Genomic DNA, 20,707 nt, shown 5'->3' with positions numbered 1-20,707 from the left:
CATAAATACATACTCTAGTGTTTGCATTTTATTGGCAATGTTTTCAGCTTCTCTTTTGGTATTCAGTAATATTTTCTAGGACATCTAGAGTCTGAATGTATAATTCCAGGATTGCAGTCGTTACTATAACATGCACTTCCCAGTATGTATTACAAAGACATTTAAGAGTTGATCATTGCCTAAATATGTTTTAAGAATTGCCCATTGGTGAGTAGGGAGCCCTGGAAGCACAGTAAAGATTTCAGGCTGCTAACCAAAGAGTTGGCAGTTCGGATCTGCCAGGTGCTCCTTGGAAACCCTACGGGGCATTTCTGCACTGTCGTGTAGGGTTGCCGTGAGTCGGAATCGACTTGACGGCAGTAGGTTTGGGTCATCAGTGAGTAGAGGCAGCAAAAAAAATGCTTTCAGGCAGTAAGTAGTCTACTGCCCTGTGTCTTACCAAGACTAAGTGAATGCGCAGCACACGGTATGAAAATGGAATATTCATTACGTCCTAAAAATTTCTGTTGCATGCCTTTATGATGCCCTAGCATTGGCAGCATTGTCGTAGAGCTGGCCTCCGCACTTTAGAAAAATCTTATCTTGGGAACTTCACAAATAGTGAAGTACTCGAGCTGCAATTTCTTAACTGATGTGGCTTCTTAAGCTAGTAAGTGTGTTAAATTGCTTGACACGTTTTCCATCTGTTGGAGATACATATCTTAAAACAATATTTAGCTGATCTGTCTGAGAAAGGTAATGAGTGGAATCTGCAGACAGCCTGAAATATCGAGTTGTACTTATTTCACTGAAAATAGTTGACTGAAGTTTATCACTTATTAAGTTTATTCACACATTGTTTTAGGTATACATGATAGGTTGCTCTTTCCTGTGTTACCATATTTTGAGATTTTACATGCTAAAAATAGATCAAACTGAGCAACAAGTTCAAGTAACCTCAAAAATTTCCATTTTTTGGGGACTCAGACACTTAATTTTTTCCTCGAAAAGATAGTCCACATTCAGCCATTGTTATAAGGACAGCAACAGTGCATTGCAAAACAGCTTTCCAGTGTTGACATTGGTCATTAATTTATGTTTCCAGTTCATGAGTTAAACCAGAACCATGTCTTTTGGTTTAAATATGGCAGCATACAGTCTCTGTGAATTTAACTGTTCTCTTGTTTATCGATCATATTCAAGTTGTGCCAATTACAAAATCCATCCATATCAAATTGGGAGTTAAGTGATTTAGAACTGAATGGTTTGCAGTATACAAAACAATGTACAGAGCCAACTGATGGATAATGCACTAGCCACTCCTTATTATAATTTCACCATTTTGCACCCTAGAAAAATATTCTAGCTACAGACCCTTGTTTGTTTACCATCCAGAAATTTCCGACACAAATTTTCAAACGGTGCACTCTGATGTTGACAATCACTTGGCCGTGTTTCAATCTAATAATTTACATCATTAGAAGAAAAATTATTCCACAAAGCAGGATCTGTATTTCTGTTATTTATGGGGTCTGCAGATTCAGCAGTTTCAATCTCTAAAGTAGTTCACTTTCTACACTATTATTAAATTTTTTCCTAGAACAAGGAAAAACCAAACCAAACCCAGTGCTGTCAAGTTGATTCCGACTCTTAGCGACCCTATAGTGACCCTATAGGACGGTAGAACTGCCCCATAGGATTTCCAAGGAGTGCCTGGCAGATTCAAACTGCTGATCCTTTGGTTAGCAGCCGTAGCACTTAACCACTATACCGCCAGGGAAGGAATGGACACAGAATTTGGAGCAGATTCTGTTATATTCGTATTGCTGTTAGTAATCTCAGCACTAGTAGTACTAGTATGATGATTTGCACCCATTAAACTCGAGCATTCAACGGAAGAAGTCTCTTCTGATTCATTACGTTTTAAAACGGAAATTTATTTTGAAATTGTCTTTAGGGATTCATGAATCCTTTTTTTTTTTTTATGTTTTTTGAGCTTTTATTTTTGTACTCCATTTAGTTGTTGCTGTTTCATTTTACCGGGATATAAAATTATGTCACTTCTTAAATTTGGTTCACTGTACTAAATAAATTTGAATAGTTGAAAATAAGTAGAATTTATAAAACAAGTAATATTTAGAAAAAAATTACATGCAAATTTGGGTGTTAATACAAAAATTTAAATTTCAAAATTAGGAATTAAAAAAATTTATTTGGACCATGTAATTTCGTTCTTCATGTCTGAGAAGGGCAAAAAGAAATAGTACTTACAGGAAATTCGGAAATAATTTCATTTGTTTGTTGTACGATGCTTGTCGGTGGGCCCTTCTCAGATCTCCAGGAGTGTTTTTCATCTTGAAATATTACTTAAAAACTGAGCACCCACTTTTTGTCCTTTGATGCTTCTTCACAGTTCATTGGACTACAGCTAATACCCGTTGGTGTGAGAGCAATCGCAAAGAGCATGGTATAAATACGAGGGTATTTTTAATTTAAAGACATGTTTTGGTTTGCTTTGCACAGGACAGGACCAGATACATCACGAGTCACGTAGCTATAGTGTCACTGATATGTTCTTACGAGGTTGACAAGAGAGAACTGAATGTGAGGTTATACCTAATTGGTTCGAAATGAAAAGGAAAATATAATTGTTATTGTATACCAAATTTATAAAATATGCATTTTATTTCTTTTTGGAATTGTTCAACTCTCATATTTGGAGATAAGTACATAATTGATGTAACAATAGCACCACTTCTCAACGAGCAGGTTTGTTTTGTGAGTCATAACAGTGTCAGTCAGTTTCTTAAAGTCAGTCTGAAGAGAAATAGAAAATATAATACATTTACATAATTTTGGTTATATAAGTATTCATTTATTTCCTTGAATTGTTCGGTTTCCTTACATGGCAATACATAAATAACAAAATAAATGTAATGTTCTGATAAACGCCCTTTGTTGCCTTTCTTGGAAGATGAATTTGGAAACACACTTATGTTGCAAAACAGAAACATTTTGCATAATAAATAAATACTGAATTTTTCATCCTTTAGTATGCCTAATACCTCGTTTATTAGCATGTAGAGTAATATCAAGCACAATACAATATAAAACAAAACTTGATATGTAAATTCAAATTTTTTGTGTTAGATATTAATATTTTCAGTATTTTTTGAATGTTTACTATGTTAGTACTGTATTGAATGTATGCTGCATTGTGTCCATGTGTATACAAAACATATTTTAAAGTTATAAATATTATTGTTTACAAAACTTAGGACGTAACGCTGTACCTAAATGCTGTACAGTTAAAAAGTTGTTGTTGTTGTTGGGTGCCATTGAGTCGGTTCCGACTCATAGAGACCCTTTGCACAGTAGAACGAAACACTGCCCAGTCCTGAGCCATCCTTATAGTAGTTATTATGCTTGAGCTCATTGTTGCAGCCACTGTGTCAGTCCACCTCATTGAGGGTCTTCCTCTTTGCTGCTGACCCTGTACTCTGCCAAGCATGATGTCCTTCTCCAGGGACTGATCCCTCCTGACAACGTGTCCAAAGTATGTGAGACCCAGTCTCACCATCCTTGCCTCTAAGGAGCATTCTGGCCACACTTCTTCCAAGACAGATTTGTTCGTTGTTTTGGCAGTCCATGGTATATTCAATATTCTTCACCAACACCACAATTCAAAGGTGTCTACTCTTCTTCGGTCTTCCTTATTCATTGTCCAGCTTTCGCATGCATATGAGGTGAATGAAAATACTGTGCCTTCGGTCAGGCGCACCTTAGTCTTCAAGGTGACACCTTTGCTCTTCAACACTTGGAAGAGGTCCTTTGCAGCAGATTTACCCAACGCAATGCATCTTTTGATTTCTTGACTGCTGCTTCCATGGCTGTTGATTGTGGATCCAAGTAAAATGAAGTCCTTGACAACTTCAGTCTTTTCTTCGTTTATCATGATGTTGCTCATTGGTCCAGTTGTGAGGATTTTTGTTTTCTTTATGTTGAGGTGTAATCCATACTGAAGGCTGTGGTCTTTGATCTTCATTAGTAAGTGCTTCAAGTCCTCTTCACTTTCAGCAAGCAAAGTTATGTCATCTGCATAACACAGATTGTTAATGAGTCTTCCTCCAATCCTGATGCCCCATTCTTCTTCATATAGTCCAGCTTCTCGTATTATCTCAGCATACGGATTGAATAGGTATGGTGAAAGAATATAACCCTGACGCACGCCTCTCCTGACTTTAAACCAGTCAGTATCCCCTTGTTCTGTCTGAACAACTGCCTCTTGATCTATATAAAGGTTCCTCATGAGCACAATTAAGTGCTGGAATTCCCATTCTTCGCAACGTTATCCATAGTTTGTTATGATCCACACAGTCGAATGCCTTTGCATAGTCAATGAAACAACAGGTAAACATCCTTCTGGTATTCTTTGCTTTCAGCCAGGATCCATCTGATATCAGCATTGATATCCCTGGTTCCACACCCTCTTCTGAAACGGGCCTGAATTTCTGGCAGTTCCTGGCGATATACTGCTGCAGCCGTTTTTGAATGATCTTCAGCAAAATTTTGCTTGTGTGTGATATTAATGCAATTGTTCTATAATTTCCACATTCAGTTGGATCACCTTTCTTGGGAATAGACATAAATATGGATCTCTTCCAGTCAGTTGGCCAGGAAGCTGTCTTCCATATTTCTTGGCATAGACGAGTGAGCACCTCCAGCGCTGCATCTGTTTGTTGAAACATCTCAATTGATATTCCATCAATTCCTGGAGTCTTGTTTTTCACCAATGCCTTCAGAGCACCTTGGACTTCTTCCTTCAGTACCATTGGTTCCTGATCATATGCCATCTCTTGAAATGGTTGAATATCGACTAGTTCTTTTTGGTATAATGACTCTGTGTGTTCCTTCCATCTTCTTTTGATGCTTCCTGCGTCGTTTAATATTTTCCCCATGGAATCCTTCACTATTGCAACTCGAGGCTTGAATTTTTTCTTCCGTTCTTTCAGCTTGAGAAACGCCGAGCGTGTTCTTCCCTTTTGGTTTTCCATCTCCAGCTCTTTGCACATGTCATTATAATACTTTACTTTGTCTTCCCTAGAGGCCCTTTGAAATCTCCAGTTCTTCTACTTCATCGATTTTTCCTTTTGCTTTAGCTGCTTGATGCTCAAGAGCAAGTTTCAGAGTCTACTCTAACATCCATCTTGGTCTTTTCTTTCTTTCCAGTCTTTTCATTGACCTCTTGCTTTCTTCATGGATGATGTCCTTGATGTCATTCTACAACTCGTCTGGTCTTCAGTCACTAGTGTTCAATGCATCAAATCTATTCTTGAGATGGTCTCTAAATTCAGGTGGGATATACTCAAAGTCATATTTTGGTTCTCGTGGACTTGCTCTGATTTTCTTCAGTTTCAGCTTGAACTTGCATATGAGCAATTGATGGTCTGTTCCACAGTTGGCCCCTGGCCTTGTTCTGACTGATGATATTGAGCTTTTCCATTGTCTCTTTCCACAGATGTAATCAGTTTGATTTCTGTGTGTTCCATCTGGTGAGGACCATGTGTATAGTCGCCGTTTATGTTGGTGAAAGAAGGTATTTGCAATGAAGAAGTCGTTGGTCTTGCAAAATTCTATCATTCGATCACCAGCATTGTTTCTGTTACCAAGGCCATCTTTTCCAACTACTGGTCCTTCTTTGTTTCCCACTTTCGCATTCCAGTCGCCAGTAATTATCAATGCATTTTGATTGCACGTTTGATCAATTTCAGGCTGCAGCAGCTGATAAAAATCTTCTATTTCTTCCTCTTTGGCCCTAGTGGTTGGTGCATAAATTTAAATAATAGTCGTATTAACTGGTCTTCTTTGTAGGCGTATGGATATTATCCTATCACTGACAGCGTTGTACTTCAGGATAGATCTTGAAGTGTTCTTTTTGACGATGAATGCAACACCATTCCTCTTCGAGGTGTCATTCTCAGCATAGTAGACTATATGGTTGTCTGATTCAGAATGGCCAATACCAGTCCATTTCAGCTCACTAATGCCTAGGATATCGATGTTTATGCGTTCCATTTCATTTTTGACGATTTCCAATTTTCCTAGATTCATATTTCGTACATTCCAGGTTCCAATTATTAATGGATGTTTGCAGCTGTTTCTTCTCATTTTGAGTTGTGCCACATCAGCAAATGAAGGTCCCGAAAGCTTTACTCCATCCATATCATTAAGGTCGACTCTACTTTGAGGAGGCAGCTCTTCCCCAGTTATCTTTTGAGTGCCTTCCAACCTGGGGGGCTCATCTTCCAGCACTATATCAATGTTCTGCTGCTATTCATAAGGTTTTCACTGGCTAATGCTTTTCAGAAGTAGACTGCCAGGTCCTTCTTCCTAGTCTGTCTTAGTAACTTGATTGAATTCATTGCAGTGGTTGACTTATTCTAGTTCCCTTGCTTTTGTGCATCATCTGGAACTGGAGTTCCTATTTGTTGTTTACCAGGACATGTGCAAGAGCATACCCTTGTGTTTGTATCATGGCAAAGAATATTGCTGGCCCTCCTGGCTGGGGTTGCTGGATCAGCAGACGTGGATGTACAAGCCTGTTCTCTCAAAATGGATCAGAGACCTGTTATCTATTAATGTAATCCATCCTTGCCCAGTAACCACTTATGTTGAATACAGTTGCATATTGGGTGAATGAATGCACCAAGAGTTAAGACTTGACAACCTACCCCTACCTCATGTTTATCAGAAAGAAATAGCATACTAGCCGAGATGAGAAGTTCCAGTTGCATGGGAGGGGAGTGTAGGAGACAGATGTCAACAAAGGCGTTGAAGCAGTAGGGGCTCAGATTAAACGACCTTGCACCTGGGCACCTTTGTGACCTTGCGAGAACTTTATTTCTGGCCAGCACTTTTACACACTGGAGCTGGTATCCATTACATTTAGTGCCCTGCCAGTTCCCTTTCACTGCAGCATTTGCTTTTCCTTGTGTCCTGCCTGCTTGGCATCTGTGGGTCTTTGCTTTGGACAGATGGTGCTCCTGTTTTATTGATACCCTAAGCATGTGCTTACCTTGCTTATTGGGTAATCTGTCCCTGTGTTCAAGTAAACTGCTCTCAGTTAACCACAACTTTTGCTGTTGTTATTCTGGGTTTATCATAAGCTGAAGACAGGTACCTGTATTACATTCTGAGGAAATTTTGTTGTGTGCCATGGAGTGGATTCTGACTCATAGAGACCCTATAGGACAGAGTAGAACTGCCCCATAGGGTTTCCTAACCCACTAGCCACTCTGGGATAAAGATGTGGCAGTCTGCTTCCATAAAGATTACAGCTTTGGAATCCCTGTGGGGCAGTCCTACTGTGTCTTACAGAGTTGCTGTGAGTCAGTATCAACTCAGCAGCGATGGGGTAATCTTATAGGAGCAGAACACTAGGTCTTTTCTCCTGCAGAGTGGCTGGTGAGTTCAAACCACTGATCTTGTTAACAGGCTAGCCTTCACCATTTCGCCATGTAGATACCAGTAATTGCCCTTCTTACTTGGAAATGAAGAGGAAAAATCTTGATTAGATTATTTGGAGCCATCTTTGAAACTGAATTTCTTTTACTTTGGAAGTATACAAAAAAGTCTGAAATTTGTATTGCTGTAATAACTTTCAGCAACATTTAGAAAATAACTTAAAATGTTAGCCATCTATATACATGTATCTTGCCTTCTGTTGGTTCTATGAGTACAGTTGGGTGGCGTTATTATTTTCTTTAAATGATTTCTTTGTGTTCTCTCTAAAGTCTATGAGTTCTTTGATACCTGCTTCTTTTTTCGGTACACCTGTCATCCTTAACTGACTTACATACTGGTCATGAGCATTGTTTCCAGAGTGTTCGTTTCCCTCTCAGCAGATACGGAAGACTGACTACCCTAACATCCTCATTCTATGCTGTGACATGTAAACTTGACATCAATCCATCCTCCCTCCACAAGAGGTCATTTGGTACACATAACAGTTCAATTTTTAACATACGCCAGAGGCTGTGCTAGAGAGAGGTGATTAATATCAAATCCTTGTCCTCAAAGAACTTAGTATCAGGAGGAAGGGACAGATGAACAAATAATTAACATACCCTTTAATGAGTTAGAAATAGGGAAAAGGTGCTGTTGGAGAAGGGAAAAGAAGCTTGGGGGAAGAGGTTATACTTGAACTGAATCCGAAGGAATGGTTAGAAGTCACTGTAGAGAGGTAGAACTGTGTGAACTGAGGAAGGAGTGAGTTCCATCACAGGAAGAGAGACAGGTATATAGCATGATTGGCCTAGCGTGCATGTGGGGAATAGTGAGATGAGATCAGAAATTGTTAGGGAGTTTGGACTTTGGTTAGCAGATGGCAATCTTTATAAAATTTTAAGTGGGATAGCAACATGATGAAATTTAAATTTCAGAAAGAACCGCATAGCACCCTTAAAGGTGGTTAAGATTAGAGACAAATATCAATTAGTGGGTTATTTCAGTAGTTCAGGGGAGAAAGGGAGGCTGAACAGGCATTAACTGTAGGTCTAGAGAGAAGATGACTAGTTTGAGAAATGAGTGGATAGTAGGATAGACAGTTCGAGGTGGAAGGATGCAGAGAGTAAGGAGAAAGAATTTCTGGGATGACTAAAAGATTTCTGATTTTGTCGTGGGTGACTAGATGGAAAGTGGTCAATAGCTTGGCCTTCAAATAGAGTAAAATAAAGGGAAAGAGTTTTACAGCAATGGTGACTTACTGGGAAGGGGACACTTTTCCTAGTGTTTACATGAGCACAAGGAAAGTACTGATAAAATTATTTTTGGTGGTCATTCATTAATTAAATATTCAATAAGTGCTTGCCAGGAATGAAGTACTATGATTGTTCTTTGTGGCATCCAGAGATCCATAATATATAATCTCCTGCCTTCAAAAGTTGTACAATTTAGGACAGTGTGATAAGCATCCTGTGAGTAACCCAAGCCAAGTGCTTTAGGAATGTAGGGAGAGGAGGGATCATTCCTGGATTCAGTGATCAGAAAGAATAATGCAAATGGAATTGGGTCTAGAATGATAAGTACGATTGCATTAGGATGAAGTAAATTGTTTTGTTTTTTAGAAGTGCAAACGGGGCAGATTGCTGGCAAAGGAGTATTGAGGATTTTGACCTTGGTGTTTGAGAACAGTGTATTATTCAGAGAAGTAGCAAAATCAAGTGGAAGGCATGAGGGGAGGATCAGGAAGATAAGTTCTGTTTTACAAATATTTATTTCGAGGTATCAGTAACACCGATTATTAGAAATGCCTGTCTTAATTTGGGAAGAGAGTGATCAGGCTCAAGGATATAGATTTAAGTGTTATTCTGTAACTGAAGCTTTGAGAGTAGATAAGGTATCTAAGAAGAGGGGAGAGAGGCTGGGTACATTTCTGGGAAGTGAGTGAAGAAGGCACAAAGAGGTCAAAGAAGTATAGATGGAAAGATAAAGAATTAGAGAATATCATCGGTCCTGTTTCAGGGAGATCAAGGAACATGGGTACTGAGAAAAGGATTTGTGATTTAAGAGGTTATAGCAAAACTTTACGTGAACAGAATCCTGACATTGGTTGTGGTATAAGCCATTTTGCAAGGGCTTTAAAGGTGAGTTGTTGATAGGAAATTGATAATGCTGAATATAGAAAACTTTTCTAAGTTTGATCTCCTAAAGAAAGGAGTAAAAAGATTATCACTAGGGTGGTAGGGTTGAGGGAAAGGTTTATTTTTTATGCTTTCAAGACCAGATGCCTGTTGGGGGAGTGGCTCAAGACGCTAGGTGAGAGTGTTAGCTTAGGAGAAAAGATGTTGACCTGAGACTGGAGGGAAGGAGAAGACTATGGGTAGACATGCAGACATTTTAGGAAACTGGAGGGCAGAGTGGGGTGGGGGAAGTTGTGTGTGTGTGTGTGCGCGCGCGCGCGTGCGTGTGTGTGTGAGAGAGTGTGTGTGTAGATAGAGTTCATGCTATGGATTGCCTTGATCTTGATAACTAGAAGAATGAGGAAGTTGGGGGTGGAGTTAGGGATATGTGGGGGAAAAAAGAAAATTTGGAAAAGGGATTGTAAAGAATTAGATAAAAATGAAAAGATTGATAAGAAGATTGCTCAGAAGCAGTGAAGATTAAGTTGAGGCTAGGCTTAAACCCCAAAGCTTGATTGATCACTGTTTTTGTTTAGATCCTTGTGGTTTTCAAACTAAGGTGGAACACTGCCTGGACCCAAGCCTACTCTGATGTCCAGCCGTAAGTTAGCCCCTGGAGGTGGGGGTTGGATGGGGGAGTTGTTCATTTTAGAGTTTAAAAAAAAAAACGAAACACATTGCCATCAATTTGATTCCGACTCGTAGAGGTACTCAATAACTCAATTTAGTCTAAGTACCTGGGGATCTTTTAGCATTTATGTACCAGTCACTCTAAGTTCTTTATTTGCATTATCTTATTTACTTCTCACCACAACCACATGATCTCATTATTATCCACATTTTATAGACTAGGTAACTAAGGCTTAGAGAAGTTAATTTTCCCAGAGTTAAATAGTTACTAAGTGTAGGAGCTTGTATAGAACCAGAGTAGTGTGATTTCAGAGCCTTCTCTTTTAATCACAGCAGTATCCAGTGATGTCCAATAGAACTATAATGTGAGCCACATATATTATTTTATATTTTTGTAATAGTCACATTAAAAAAGATTAAGAAATGAAATTAATTTTAATAATACCCATTATACACATTGTTGTCGAGTTAATTCTGACTCAGTGACCCTAGAGGACAGAGTAGAACTGCCCCATAGGCTTTCCAAGGAGCAGCTAGTGGATTAGAACTGCTGACCTTTTGGTTAGCAGCCTAATACTTAACCCCTGGACTACCAGGGCTCCAATTTTAATAATATATTTTAAGTAATTGGATATATCCAAAGTATCATTGTAGCATGCAACCAATATAAAACATTAATGAGATTTTACGTTTTTTTCCTACTAAGTCTTTGAGACCTTGTGTACATTGGCACATCTCAATTTGGACTAGCAACGTTCCCAGTGCACAATACCCCCATGTGGGTAGTGGGTACCACATTGGACAGCACAGCTCTTTACCCTTAGATCTGAGGCCAGTTGAGGAGAATATTGAGGATGCCTCGTGTTTGTGACAGCACTAATTTGTATGAATTTTACAGTGGAGTGGCCTGTCTGCTGCTGCCCTGATTAGGAATACCTCTCAGTCCTCAAGAGCCACAAATAGCCATTGAGAGGTAGTTGTTTGCAGCTGCTGTTCTTAAAAGTGGATACCCCCAAAATTAAATATGTGGATTAGGTAATTAGAGAGTAGTTGTTAGTACTAGAAAAGAATGTCCAGCGTTCCTTTATGTAATAATCTCTCATTATAATAAAAAACCCAAAAAACCAAACCCAGTGCCGACGAGTCAATTCCGACTCATAGTGACCCTATAGGACAGAGTAGAACTGCCCCATAGAGTTTCCAAGGAGCGCCTGGTGGATTCAACTGCCGACCCTTTGGTTAGAAGCCATAGCACTTAACCTCTACTCCACCAGGGTTTCCCTTATTATAATACTGAACATTTTATAGGCCTTATTGTTTACAGATGCTTTCTTACTTGATCTTCCCAACGAGCCCGTGAGGTGTTAATCACCATTTTTACAGATAACAAAGCGATTTTACAGAGGAATATAGATGATTTAGTTAAGTTTCTGTGTTGTAAAGACGAACCTCAAAACCTGTTTTTAGACTCTGGTATGTTTTTTCCACTGTGCAAATCAGCTTGAGTAAAGCAAAATACAGCTATATTTATGAATTGTGTCCAGTTAACACCACTCAGAACTCAGTATGTTGACCTCTTCCCAGAAATGCATCCCTTCAAATCCTGTGTAATTGTCACCTACGTTCCATTCTTGCTCAGTTACTGAGTCTTACTTTATATGACTTTGCTTGCCTTATGTCCTATGTTGCCTCAGAAAGAATCCGAAATTGACAACCCCCTTTTTGTTTTGTTTTGTTTGTGGTACTGCTGTTTTCTTTGAACCTAGGTTCTATAGGATCAATTCATCATGTAAGCATATAACTACTCATGGCAAATTAAGGAAGTACCTAGATTTTTTATGTGTTGTGTTTTTGCTTTTTTGTACAAGAAAATCTTGACTGTAGAAGAATTGCATGCTGTCAAGGTAGTGCTTTTTTCTTTTCCTGAAATTAGGCATTAAGGCAAATGAAAACCTCTCATTCCTGCATCTGATTTCCATATGGGATTTTTGTTTAAACCAAGGGTTTCATAGCTAAAACAACTAACATAGAGATTTTGGATGAACAGGGTGCATGAGCCTGTATCTTGGTTATCTAGTGCTGCTGTAACAGAAATACTACAAGTGGATGGTTTTAACAAACAAATTTATTCTCTCACAGTTTAGGAGGCTAGAAGTCCAAATTTCAGGGCTCCAGCTCCAGGAGAAGGCTTTCTCTGTTGCCTCTGGGGTAAGGTCCTTATCATCACTCTTCCCCTTGTCTAGGAGCTTCTCAGCACAGGGACCCTGAGTCCAAAGGATGTGCTCTGCCCCAGGCTCTTCTTGCTTGGTGGTAATAAGATCCTTCCCCTCTTGTGCACGTTTGTTTTACATGGCAAAATATAACCTAATCCTGTAGATGGTGACCTGCCTCATTAATATCACTGCCTCAATTCCTGCCTCATTAACATCATAGAGGTTAGAATTTATAACACATAGAATAATTCCATCAGATCACAAAATGGAGGACAACCATAGAATTCAATCCCTAACAGCGTGCACAGGACCTTGAATGTCAGTGCAGAGATTTGAGCTTTGTCTTTTTTTTTTTTTTTAATTATTGTACTGTAGATGAAGATTTACAGAACAAACTAGCTTCTCATTAAACAATTAGTACACGTATTGTTTTGTGACATTGGTTACCAACCCCACCACGTTAGCACTCTCTCTTATTGACCTTGGGTTGCATATTACTAGCTTTCCTATCCCCTCCAGCCTTCTAGTCCTTGCCCCTGGGCTGGTGTGCCCCTTTAGTCTCATTTTGTTTTATGGCCCTGCCCAATCTTTGGCTGAAGGGTAAACCTCAGGAGTGACTTCATTGCTGAGCTAAAAGGGTATCCTGGGGCCATACTCTCAGGGTTTATCTAGTATCTGTCAGTCCAGTAAGTCTGGTCTTTTTTTTTTTTTTTATTGTACTTTATGTGAAGGTTACAAAACAAACTACTTTCTTATTAAACAGTACACACATTGTTCAGTGACATTGTTAACAACCTCATGATGTGTCAACACTGTCCCTTCTCAGCCTTGGGTTCTGTATTACCAGCTTCCTGTTCTCTTATGCCTCCTAGTCCCTGCCTCTGGGCTGGTGTGCCCCTTTAGTTTCGTTTTGTTTTATGGGCTTGTCCAATCTTTGGCTGAAGGGTGAACCTCAGGAGTGACTTCATTATTGAGCTGAAAGGGTGCCCAGGAGCCATACTCTCAGGGTTGCTCTAGTCTCTGTCAGGCCAGCAAGTCTGGACTTTCTTTTTGAGTTAGAATTTTGTTCTACATTTTTCTCCAGCTCTGTCCAGGACTCTCTATTGTGATCCCTGTCGGAGCAGTCAGTGGTGGTAGCCAGGCACCGTCTAGTTTTACTGGATTCAGTCTGGTGGAGTCTTTGGGCTAATCCTTCCCTATGTCTTTAGTTTTCTTCATTCTTCCTTGCTCCCAAAGAGGTGAGACCAGTGGAGTTATCCTGGATGGCTGCTCACAAGCTTTTAAGAATCCAGGTGCTACTTGCGAAAGTAGAATATAGAACATTTTCTTTATGAACTGTGTTAATGCCAGTTGAGCTAGATGTTGGGGGAGACCATGGTCTCCACAGCCCTCAGCCCAGCGATTCAGTCCCTCAGGAGTTTGGATGTGTCTGTGGAGCTTCTATGACCTTGCCTTGGACAAATTGTGCTGGCTTTCCCAGTATTGTATACTGTCTTAACACTTCACCAAATTGAGCTTTATCTTAATTGACACATGATTAGAATTGTTTTGTTTTTGTTTTTTCAATTTTATTTATTTTGTTGTTACTGAGAATATACACAGCAAAACATATACAGTTCAACAGTTTCTACCTGTACAATTCAGTGACATTGATTTAATTCTTCAAGTTGTACAACCATTATCACTCTCTTTTTCTGAGTTGTTCTTCCCTCATTAACTTAAACTCACTGCCCTCTAAGATTCCTATCTAATCTTTTCAGTTGCCTTTGTCAATTTGATCTCATCTAGATGGATCTTGAAAGAGTACGGTGCTCAAGGCAGATATTCTTTACTAGTTAAGCTAAACTATTGTTTGGTTTTAAGAAGACTTCAGGGAATATTTTTGGTTTGAGGTATAAAGATTATCTCAGGGCAGTAGTTGTAGGAGTTCATCCAACCTCCATGACTCCAGAAAGTCTGGAGTCCATGAGAATGTGAAATTCTGTTCTGCATTTTTCCCCTTTTGATCAGGATTCTTGTAGAGATTCTTAGATCATAATGTTCAGTGATGGTAGCTGGGCCCTACCCAGCCTCATGGCAAAGGAGACAGTTGCTCATGGAGGCAATTAGGTACACAGTCCATATCCTCCTCCTATAGAATGATGTTTTATAGATAGTAATGTGGAGGAAGATTCCCTGACCAGTTCAGATTAACAATGTTTCTAGAGTTTAGATATCCAAAGGAGCTCGTGATTGAAGAAGACATTGTTACCAAAATGCATGGATAACTGATGATGGTTAAATGAGTCTGGTGGTAAGACACATGCCTGAACATCATTATCCTCATCTCAAGGTGACAGTTCCAACTGGTGATTTCCCAGTGAGGCAGATCTTACATTATACTCATAGCACAACTGTTCTTATTGTTCTTCAGTTATTACCATAGTGTGATTTACAAGCTGAATGTTAAAAAAAATTTTTTTTTAGTATACTCTTGTTTGGATGATTCCATTGTTTACATGCCTTGATAAATTATCTACTAGGCATATACTTGAGACAGACGTTTAGGGAAGTACATTTGAAGAAAAAAAATTCTTAACATGAGAAGTACCTAGGCTAGTAAATTTAATCTCCCAGTTTATTTTTTACATCATAAACAGTAATAATATTTATACCTTGTACCTATTTTTCACGGCTGTTTGGAGGATTAAATGCAATCCCATATACAGAGTGTTTAGGACAGTGCCTAGCATACTAGCTATTTAGTAAATTACAGTTCCTGTTCTTGTAATCATCGATATTATTAATGGGTAGTATAAACTGGATGACCGAGGGTTAAGAGGACTGAGATTTATTAGGAAATTATATAATGCTGAGAGCGTGAACTATTGTAATGGTGGGAGGATGAAAAGGAGAAACTAGATGTGAGAGATACTGAAAAAATAGTTGATGGGACCTAGGGATTGATTAGATTTGTGCCTGATGAGTAAACTTAATTCTGCTAGGAACATCATGGGTGGGGGAAGCTGGCTGTTGTTACATGTTTAATTTTAGGTAGTAATTGGAGTTTAAGAGAAGAGTCAGCAATTAAAGTCACACAAAAGCCCTGAGAGAAATTAGAAAAAAGGTAATTTTCTCACTCCTGTGTTATTTTCGATTTTCGGGACCTGTTTGTGACTGTTATTTTGAATAAGAAGTAATTAGATTATGTATCAACAGAGGAAGTATTGCATAACAGCCTATAATTAAGGATTAGCTCTGTCTCTGACTGACTGGATGGACCTTGGACAAGCTTCTTAACTTCTCTGCTTTACTTTTCTCATGTATAAAATGGGGATAATAAAGGCACCTATTTCAAACGGTATTTATGAGAAATAAATTACTTAAAACTGTGTGCTTTCAGTAGAGCCTGGCATGCAGTAAGCACTCAATAAATGTGATCTGCTATTATTATCATTATTATTGTTATTATATTTGTTTATTCTGTTAGGAATGTTCAACAAATCTTGTTTTTATAACTGAGATTTTTATTTTCTAGCTACTCTGCTAAAAGCTAGAATGAAACAGTTGCCTGCAGCTACAGTGCGCCTCCTTTCAAGTTCTCAGATAATCACTTCAGTGGTCAGTGTTGTAAAAGAGCTCATTGAAAACTCCTTGGATGCTGGTGCTACAAGCATAGATGTTAAACTGGTAAGTTTCCTTGAGAAGCCAAATGATTTTAAAGCAAAAAAAGGGCTGAGCAGATGTTTTCATCCTACAACTGTTACATTTTTTCCATTTTTTTTTTGTATCAGTAAATTACTCTTAGGACATTTAACCCTTTTGTTTAAGAGTAAATTCTTAAAAAATAACTTTTAATGTAAATCAGCATCGTATTAACACTGAAGGAGGTTATGAAAGAAGACATTTTTTAGGACTCCATCATCTGAAACATCAGTTTAATTTGTCTTACTTTTTACTAATATTTAACCTTGGTTATTTATATTTACTTGTTTAGTACGTACTCCCCATTACATTTTATTTTTTCTACCTTATTTCAAAACCATTTTCTATGTTGCTTTACAGTTTTCACAGTTTTAAACATAAGTGTGTTGTATTAAATTACTTGAGTTAGTAGTGACTTGTAACACTCATGGCCTGGTGATCTACTTCTGAAAAATCAGCCGTTGAAAACCATATGGAGCACAGTTGTACTCTGACACACATGGGGTTGCTGTGATTCGGAATTGACTGGACAGCATCTGCTCTGTTACGATTTTTTGCTATTAGTTTGCATGTCTGTCTCCTTTATTTTAAATCGTAGCTTATAAAGGTAAGGTTCTCCATACCTGACCAGTACTAGAAACACTAGGCATACTAGGAAGGTGGATAAAAAATTCTTTTTGTTTGAGTGAATGTAAGAATACATAATTTTAAAAATATCTCCTAGCTATCAGACATTTATGTAATTTGTTGTTATGGCATTAGAAATAATACTGATACAGATATCTTTGTAGGAAAAGGACAGACATTTCTTAATGTCTGTCATTTACCAGATTCTGTGCTGTGTATTTTATATATCAGTTACTCCTTCAAAAACTGTGGATTAGCTTCTGCTATTTCCATTTTGGAAACCCTGGTGGTGTAGTCGTTAAGTAGCTGCTAACCAAAAGGCCCGCAGTTCAGATCTACCAGGTGCTCCTTGGAAACTCTAGGGGCAGTTCTACTCTGTCCTGTAGGGTCGCTATGAGTCGGAATCGACTCAACTGCAGCAGGTTTGGTTTGTTTCTTTTTTTAAATATCCGTTTTAAGGAGCTCTAGTGGTGCCAGGGAGCATTAGTGGCTCAGTGGTAAAATTCTTAGGAAACCCTGGTGGCATAGTGGTTAAGTGCTACGGCTGCAAACCAAAGGGTCGGCAGTTCAAATCTGCCAGGCACTGCTTCAAAACTATGGGGCAGTTCTACTTTGTGCTGTAGGGTCGCCATGAGTCGGAATCAACTCCACGGCACTGGGTTTGGTTTTGGCTTTTGGTGGTGCAGTGCCTAAAGTGCTTGGCTGCTAACCTAAAGGTTGGCAGTTTGAACCCACCAGTTGCTCCATGGGAGAAAGATGCAGCAGTGTGCTTCCGTAAAAATTTATAGCCTTGGAAACCCTTTAAAAAACAAACAAACAAACCTACCACCGTCAAGTCAATTCCAACTCATAGCAACCTCACCTCTGTCTTACAGGATTGCTATGAGTTGGGATTAACTCGATGGCAGTGGGTTTCTTGGTTTGGTATACCCATTTTACAGATAAGTAAGGTACTGGAAACTTGCCCAAAGACACATAATTAGGAAATGATGGAGTCGAGATTAGAACCCTGGTATCTCTGACTCCAAACTCATTCAAGATCTTTTCCTTATACCAATGCTTCTTAAACATTTGGGTGCATAGAATCATTAATCATTTAGAGGACTTGTTAAAACATAACCATATCTCACTCCTAGAATTTCAGATTCTGGACCGGGCCTGAGAATTTGCATTTCTATCAAGTTCCTAATGGAGACTGATGCTAGTCCAGGGAACACACTTTGAGAACTACTGTTCTATATACCATATCAAACCTGCGTTGTGTTTTTTAATAATATACTATGGGCTTTGTAAACATGAAAATAAGTTTATAAAATTAAACCCAAAGAAAAATTGTTTTTCTTAGTCATTTCTTATAGTTGGTTCAGTCTCATCAGAGTACAATTGATAGTAGTTAATAGGCTTAGACAGTTAACTCCTTATCCTTTAAAACTTGACTTCCATACAGGTTTCACTTAAGAATACTAGGCAGGCAAATATATATCTTGTTCTTAAAGGTCTCTGGAAGAAAAATATTGTTTTTTAAAATAGTGTTACAAAGACAATAGACGTTCTCCTGTAAAAGTAAATTAAACAGTTTTATGTGGCTGTATATTTTAATCTCCTGACATGGAGTATCTACTTGACAGAATTTGAAACTAAACACTTTAGCTGTATTGTTCTGTATAATAAAACCTGTTTCATTATGGTTTCATATAATAATAGCTGTCCTATATATGAACATTTTCATAATTAGTAAATTAAATACTTTGATATTATTTTAAACATTTAAATAGACCTTTGTCTATTTGTTTTTTCTAATTTTATTCAGATGCCTGAAGTCCTTATTTATGTTAGGAGATCTGCATTTCCGTAGTTAATGATTTTCCTATAAAATGAAGCAGATAAATTATTCCCAAAATGTCAACTTAATTTTAGGTGGAGAGATATGAGTTATCTCTTACTTCTCCCTCCTTGCAGACCCGATGTATCTAAAAAGTACTGATACATGCAGTATTACATAATTTTAGATTTTTTAAAAGATGTATTATTTTAAATACCAGAGCTATGATTGTAGGAAACTTTTTTTTAAATAACTTGCATCTATGACCATACACATAAAACTTGTGGAGTTAAGGTTGTGGTAAACATTGGCTACCAGATTGATAAGACAACTTGTTATTCATAGAAAGTGTGATCATTATAGAAATTTATATTTTGATTTTGTTGTGGATGCATATTTTTAGTATTAAAATACAAAAACTAAGCTACGAATTGAGATCCTTTTTTATTTTCTTGATTTTCAAATTTAAAATTCATTGAGGTTGCCAAATTAGGTGTATTTTCTAGCAGCTTCTGTTTGGTAACTATTTGGAGAAAGAAATTTAGGAAGTTACAATGTAAATATATAAGTTTCTTATGAAAGCAATCAGTAGTTCAAGAGAGAAAGTATTAAAAATAAGGTTGAGATATAATAATTGCTAGACTTTTTGTGAGTAGAGCAAAGTGTTTTTATTTTTGGTGATCTGTTTTATTGGGGGGATTATATATACAGTAGGCATATGTCATTCACAGAGATTTTTTTTTTAGTCTAGTTTAAACATATATGTTAAATACTTGTGATACTGAAACTATCCAAAGTAATCTTCAAAGATCATACTCACCCCCTTATTGTACAGAATCTGAGTCCACAGAAAACAAGACTTACCCATGTAGAATAATTAGGAATTAATAAAGCTAAAGAACTTTAACTCTTCTATAATATTAACCTTCCATAAAATGGAAATAAATCCCATAATTCTTTCATTTGTGTTTCTTTCTGTTTCTAAATGTGATAATAATCTAATGTTTTTATATATACTAAGTATTTTTTAACTTTTTGTAGGAGAACTATGGATTTGATAAAATTGAGGTGCGAGACAATGGTGAGGGTGTCAAGGCCGTTGATGCACCTGTAATGGCAATGAAGTACTATACCTCAAAAATAAATAGTCATGAAGATCTTGAAAATTTGACAACTTATGGTTTTCGTGGAGAAGCCTTGGGGTCAATTTGTTGTGTAGCAGAGGTAAGGTCATTTATATTGACTTTATTAGTGATTTTATAATCACAGAGTATTAGAATTAAGAGGAAACTAACCCACTATTTAGCAAACTTGTGTTTTGCAATGTCACCATTTGTTAGAGGAGAAAGTGGTTTAGTGGCCTGTGGTTTGGAAAAAATAAATTTTAATTGATACTTTACTATAGCATTTCTTGGAGCCACCTTTTCTATACTAAAGTGCTTTGTGACTCTCTAATGGTGGTTTATAGTGGCTACATTTCACTACACCTACTTGACTATGAAACCCTTTTACTGAGAAGTGTATCACTGTTACTTGTTCTGTGAAACACATACTATGAGTGCCTCTGTAGTTAGTACAGATGAGATTGACTTGTCCTAAAATCCTAGAAACTAGGGCCAGATTGGATACTAGAATTTTACTCTGCTGGTTAGGTACTTTTAGTATCTATAAACCCCTGAGTTCAGTGCCTGGCATGCTCAGTACTAATTATAGTACACTATCTCTGCCAAGATTACGTAACTAGTTTGCTGCTAAGCCCATCTAGAACTTTGATCTTCTCATTTTCATGTATCTCATTATGTTTGATTCCATGACTCTGTACAAGTTTCTCTGTGCCATATTGTTACTTTGTGGGTGCTGGGCTCTGTGTTACAGTGTGACAGTACCTGTATGGCAGTGAGTGCCATGGTGATTTTGAGGATCTCTTTAGCTATCTAAGTTTTCCCAGTAACAGTATACCCCTCGCTTGTGATTAGGCTGTTAGAGCCTTCCTATATGAGTGTTCAGGAGCAGTAAAATGATAGGATTTTATACCTGATGTCTGGGAAAAGTGGCGTGGACATGAGATGTTG

The 20,707-nt window shown here is 37.9% G+C and overlaps 1 protein-coding gene across 7 annotated transcripts in view; it reads left to right on the top strand.

Moving 5' to 3' along the window:
• PMS1 (PMS1 homolog 1, mismatch repair system component) overlaps positions 1 to 20,707 on the top strand; it is a 130,632-nt gene that overhangs the window by 3,031 nt on the left and 106,894 nt on the right. For 5 of the 7 annotated variants that reach the window (XM_064286894.1, XM_064286895.1, XM_023542761.2 and 2 more), the window contains exons 2-3: positions 16,020 to 16,171; positions 19,677 to 19,859. In XM_064286894.1, the coding sequence (XP_064142964.1) occupies positions 16,020 to 16,171; positions 19,677 to 19,859 (335 nt within the window). Of the gene's footprint in view, positions 1 to 10,195; positions 10,261 to 12,428; positions 12,498 to 16,019; positions 16,172 to 19,676; positions 19,860 to 20,707 lie in introns of all 7 variants that reach the window. The other 2 variants (XM_064286896.1, XM_023542752.2) reach the window with 2 other exon arrangements.

This window comes from Loxodonta africana, chromosome 6 (assembly GCF_030014295.1).
Source record: "Loxodonta africana isolate mLoxAfr1 chromosome 6, mLoxAfr1.hap2, whole genome shotgun sequence".
In the NCBI taxonomy this organism is placed as follows: Eukaryota; Metazoa; Chordata; class Mammalia; order Proboscidea; family Elephantidae; genus Loxodonta; species Loxodonta africana.
The sequence above is the reverse complement of the archived record's forward strand: the minus strand, read 5'-3'. Positions and strand labels throughout refer to the sequence as shown.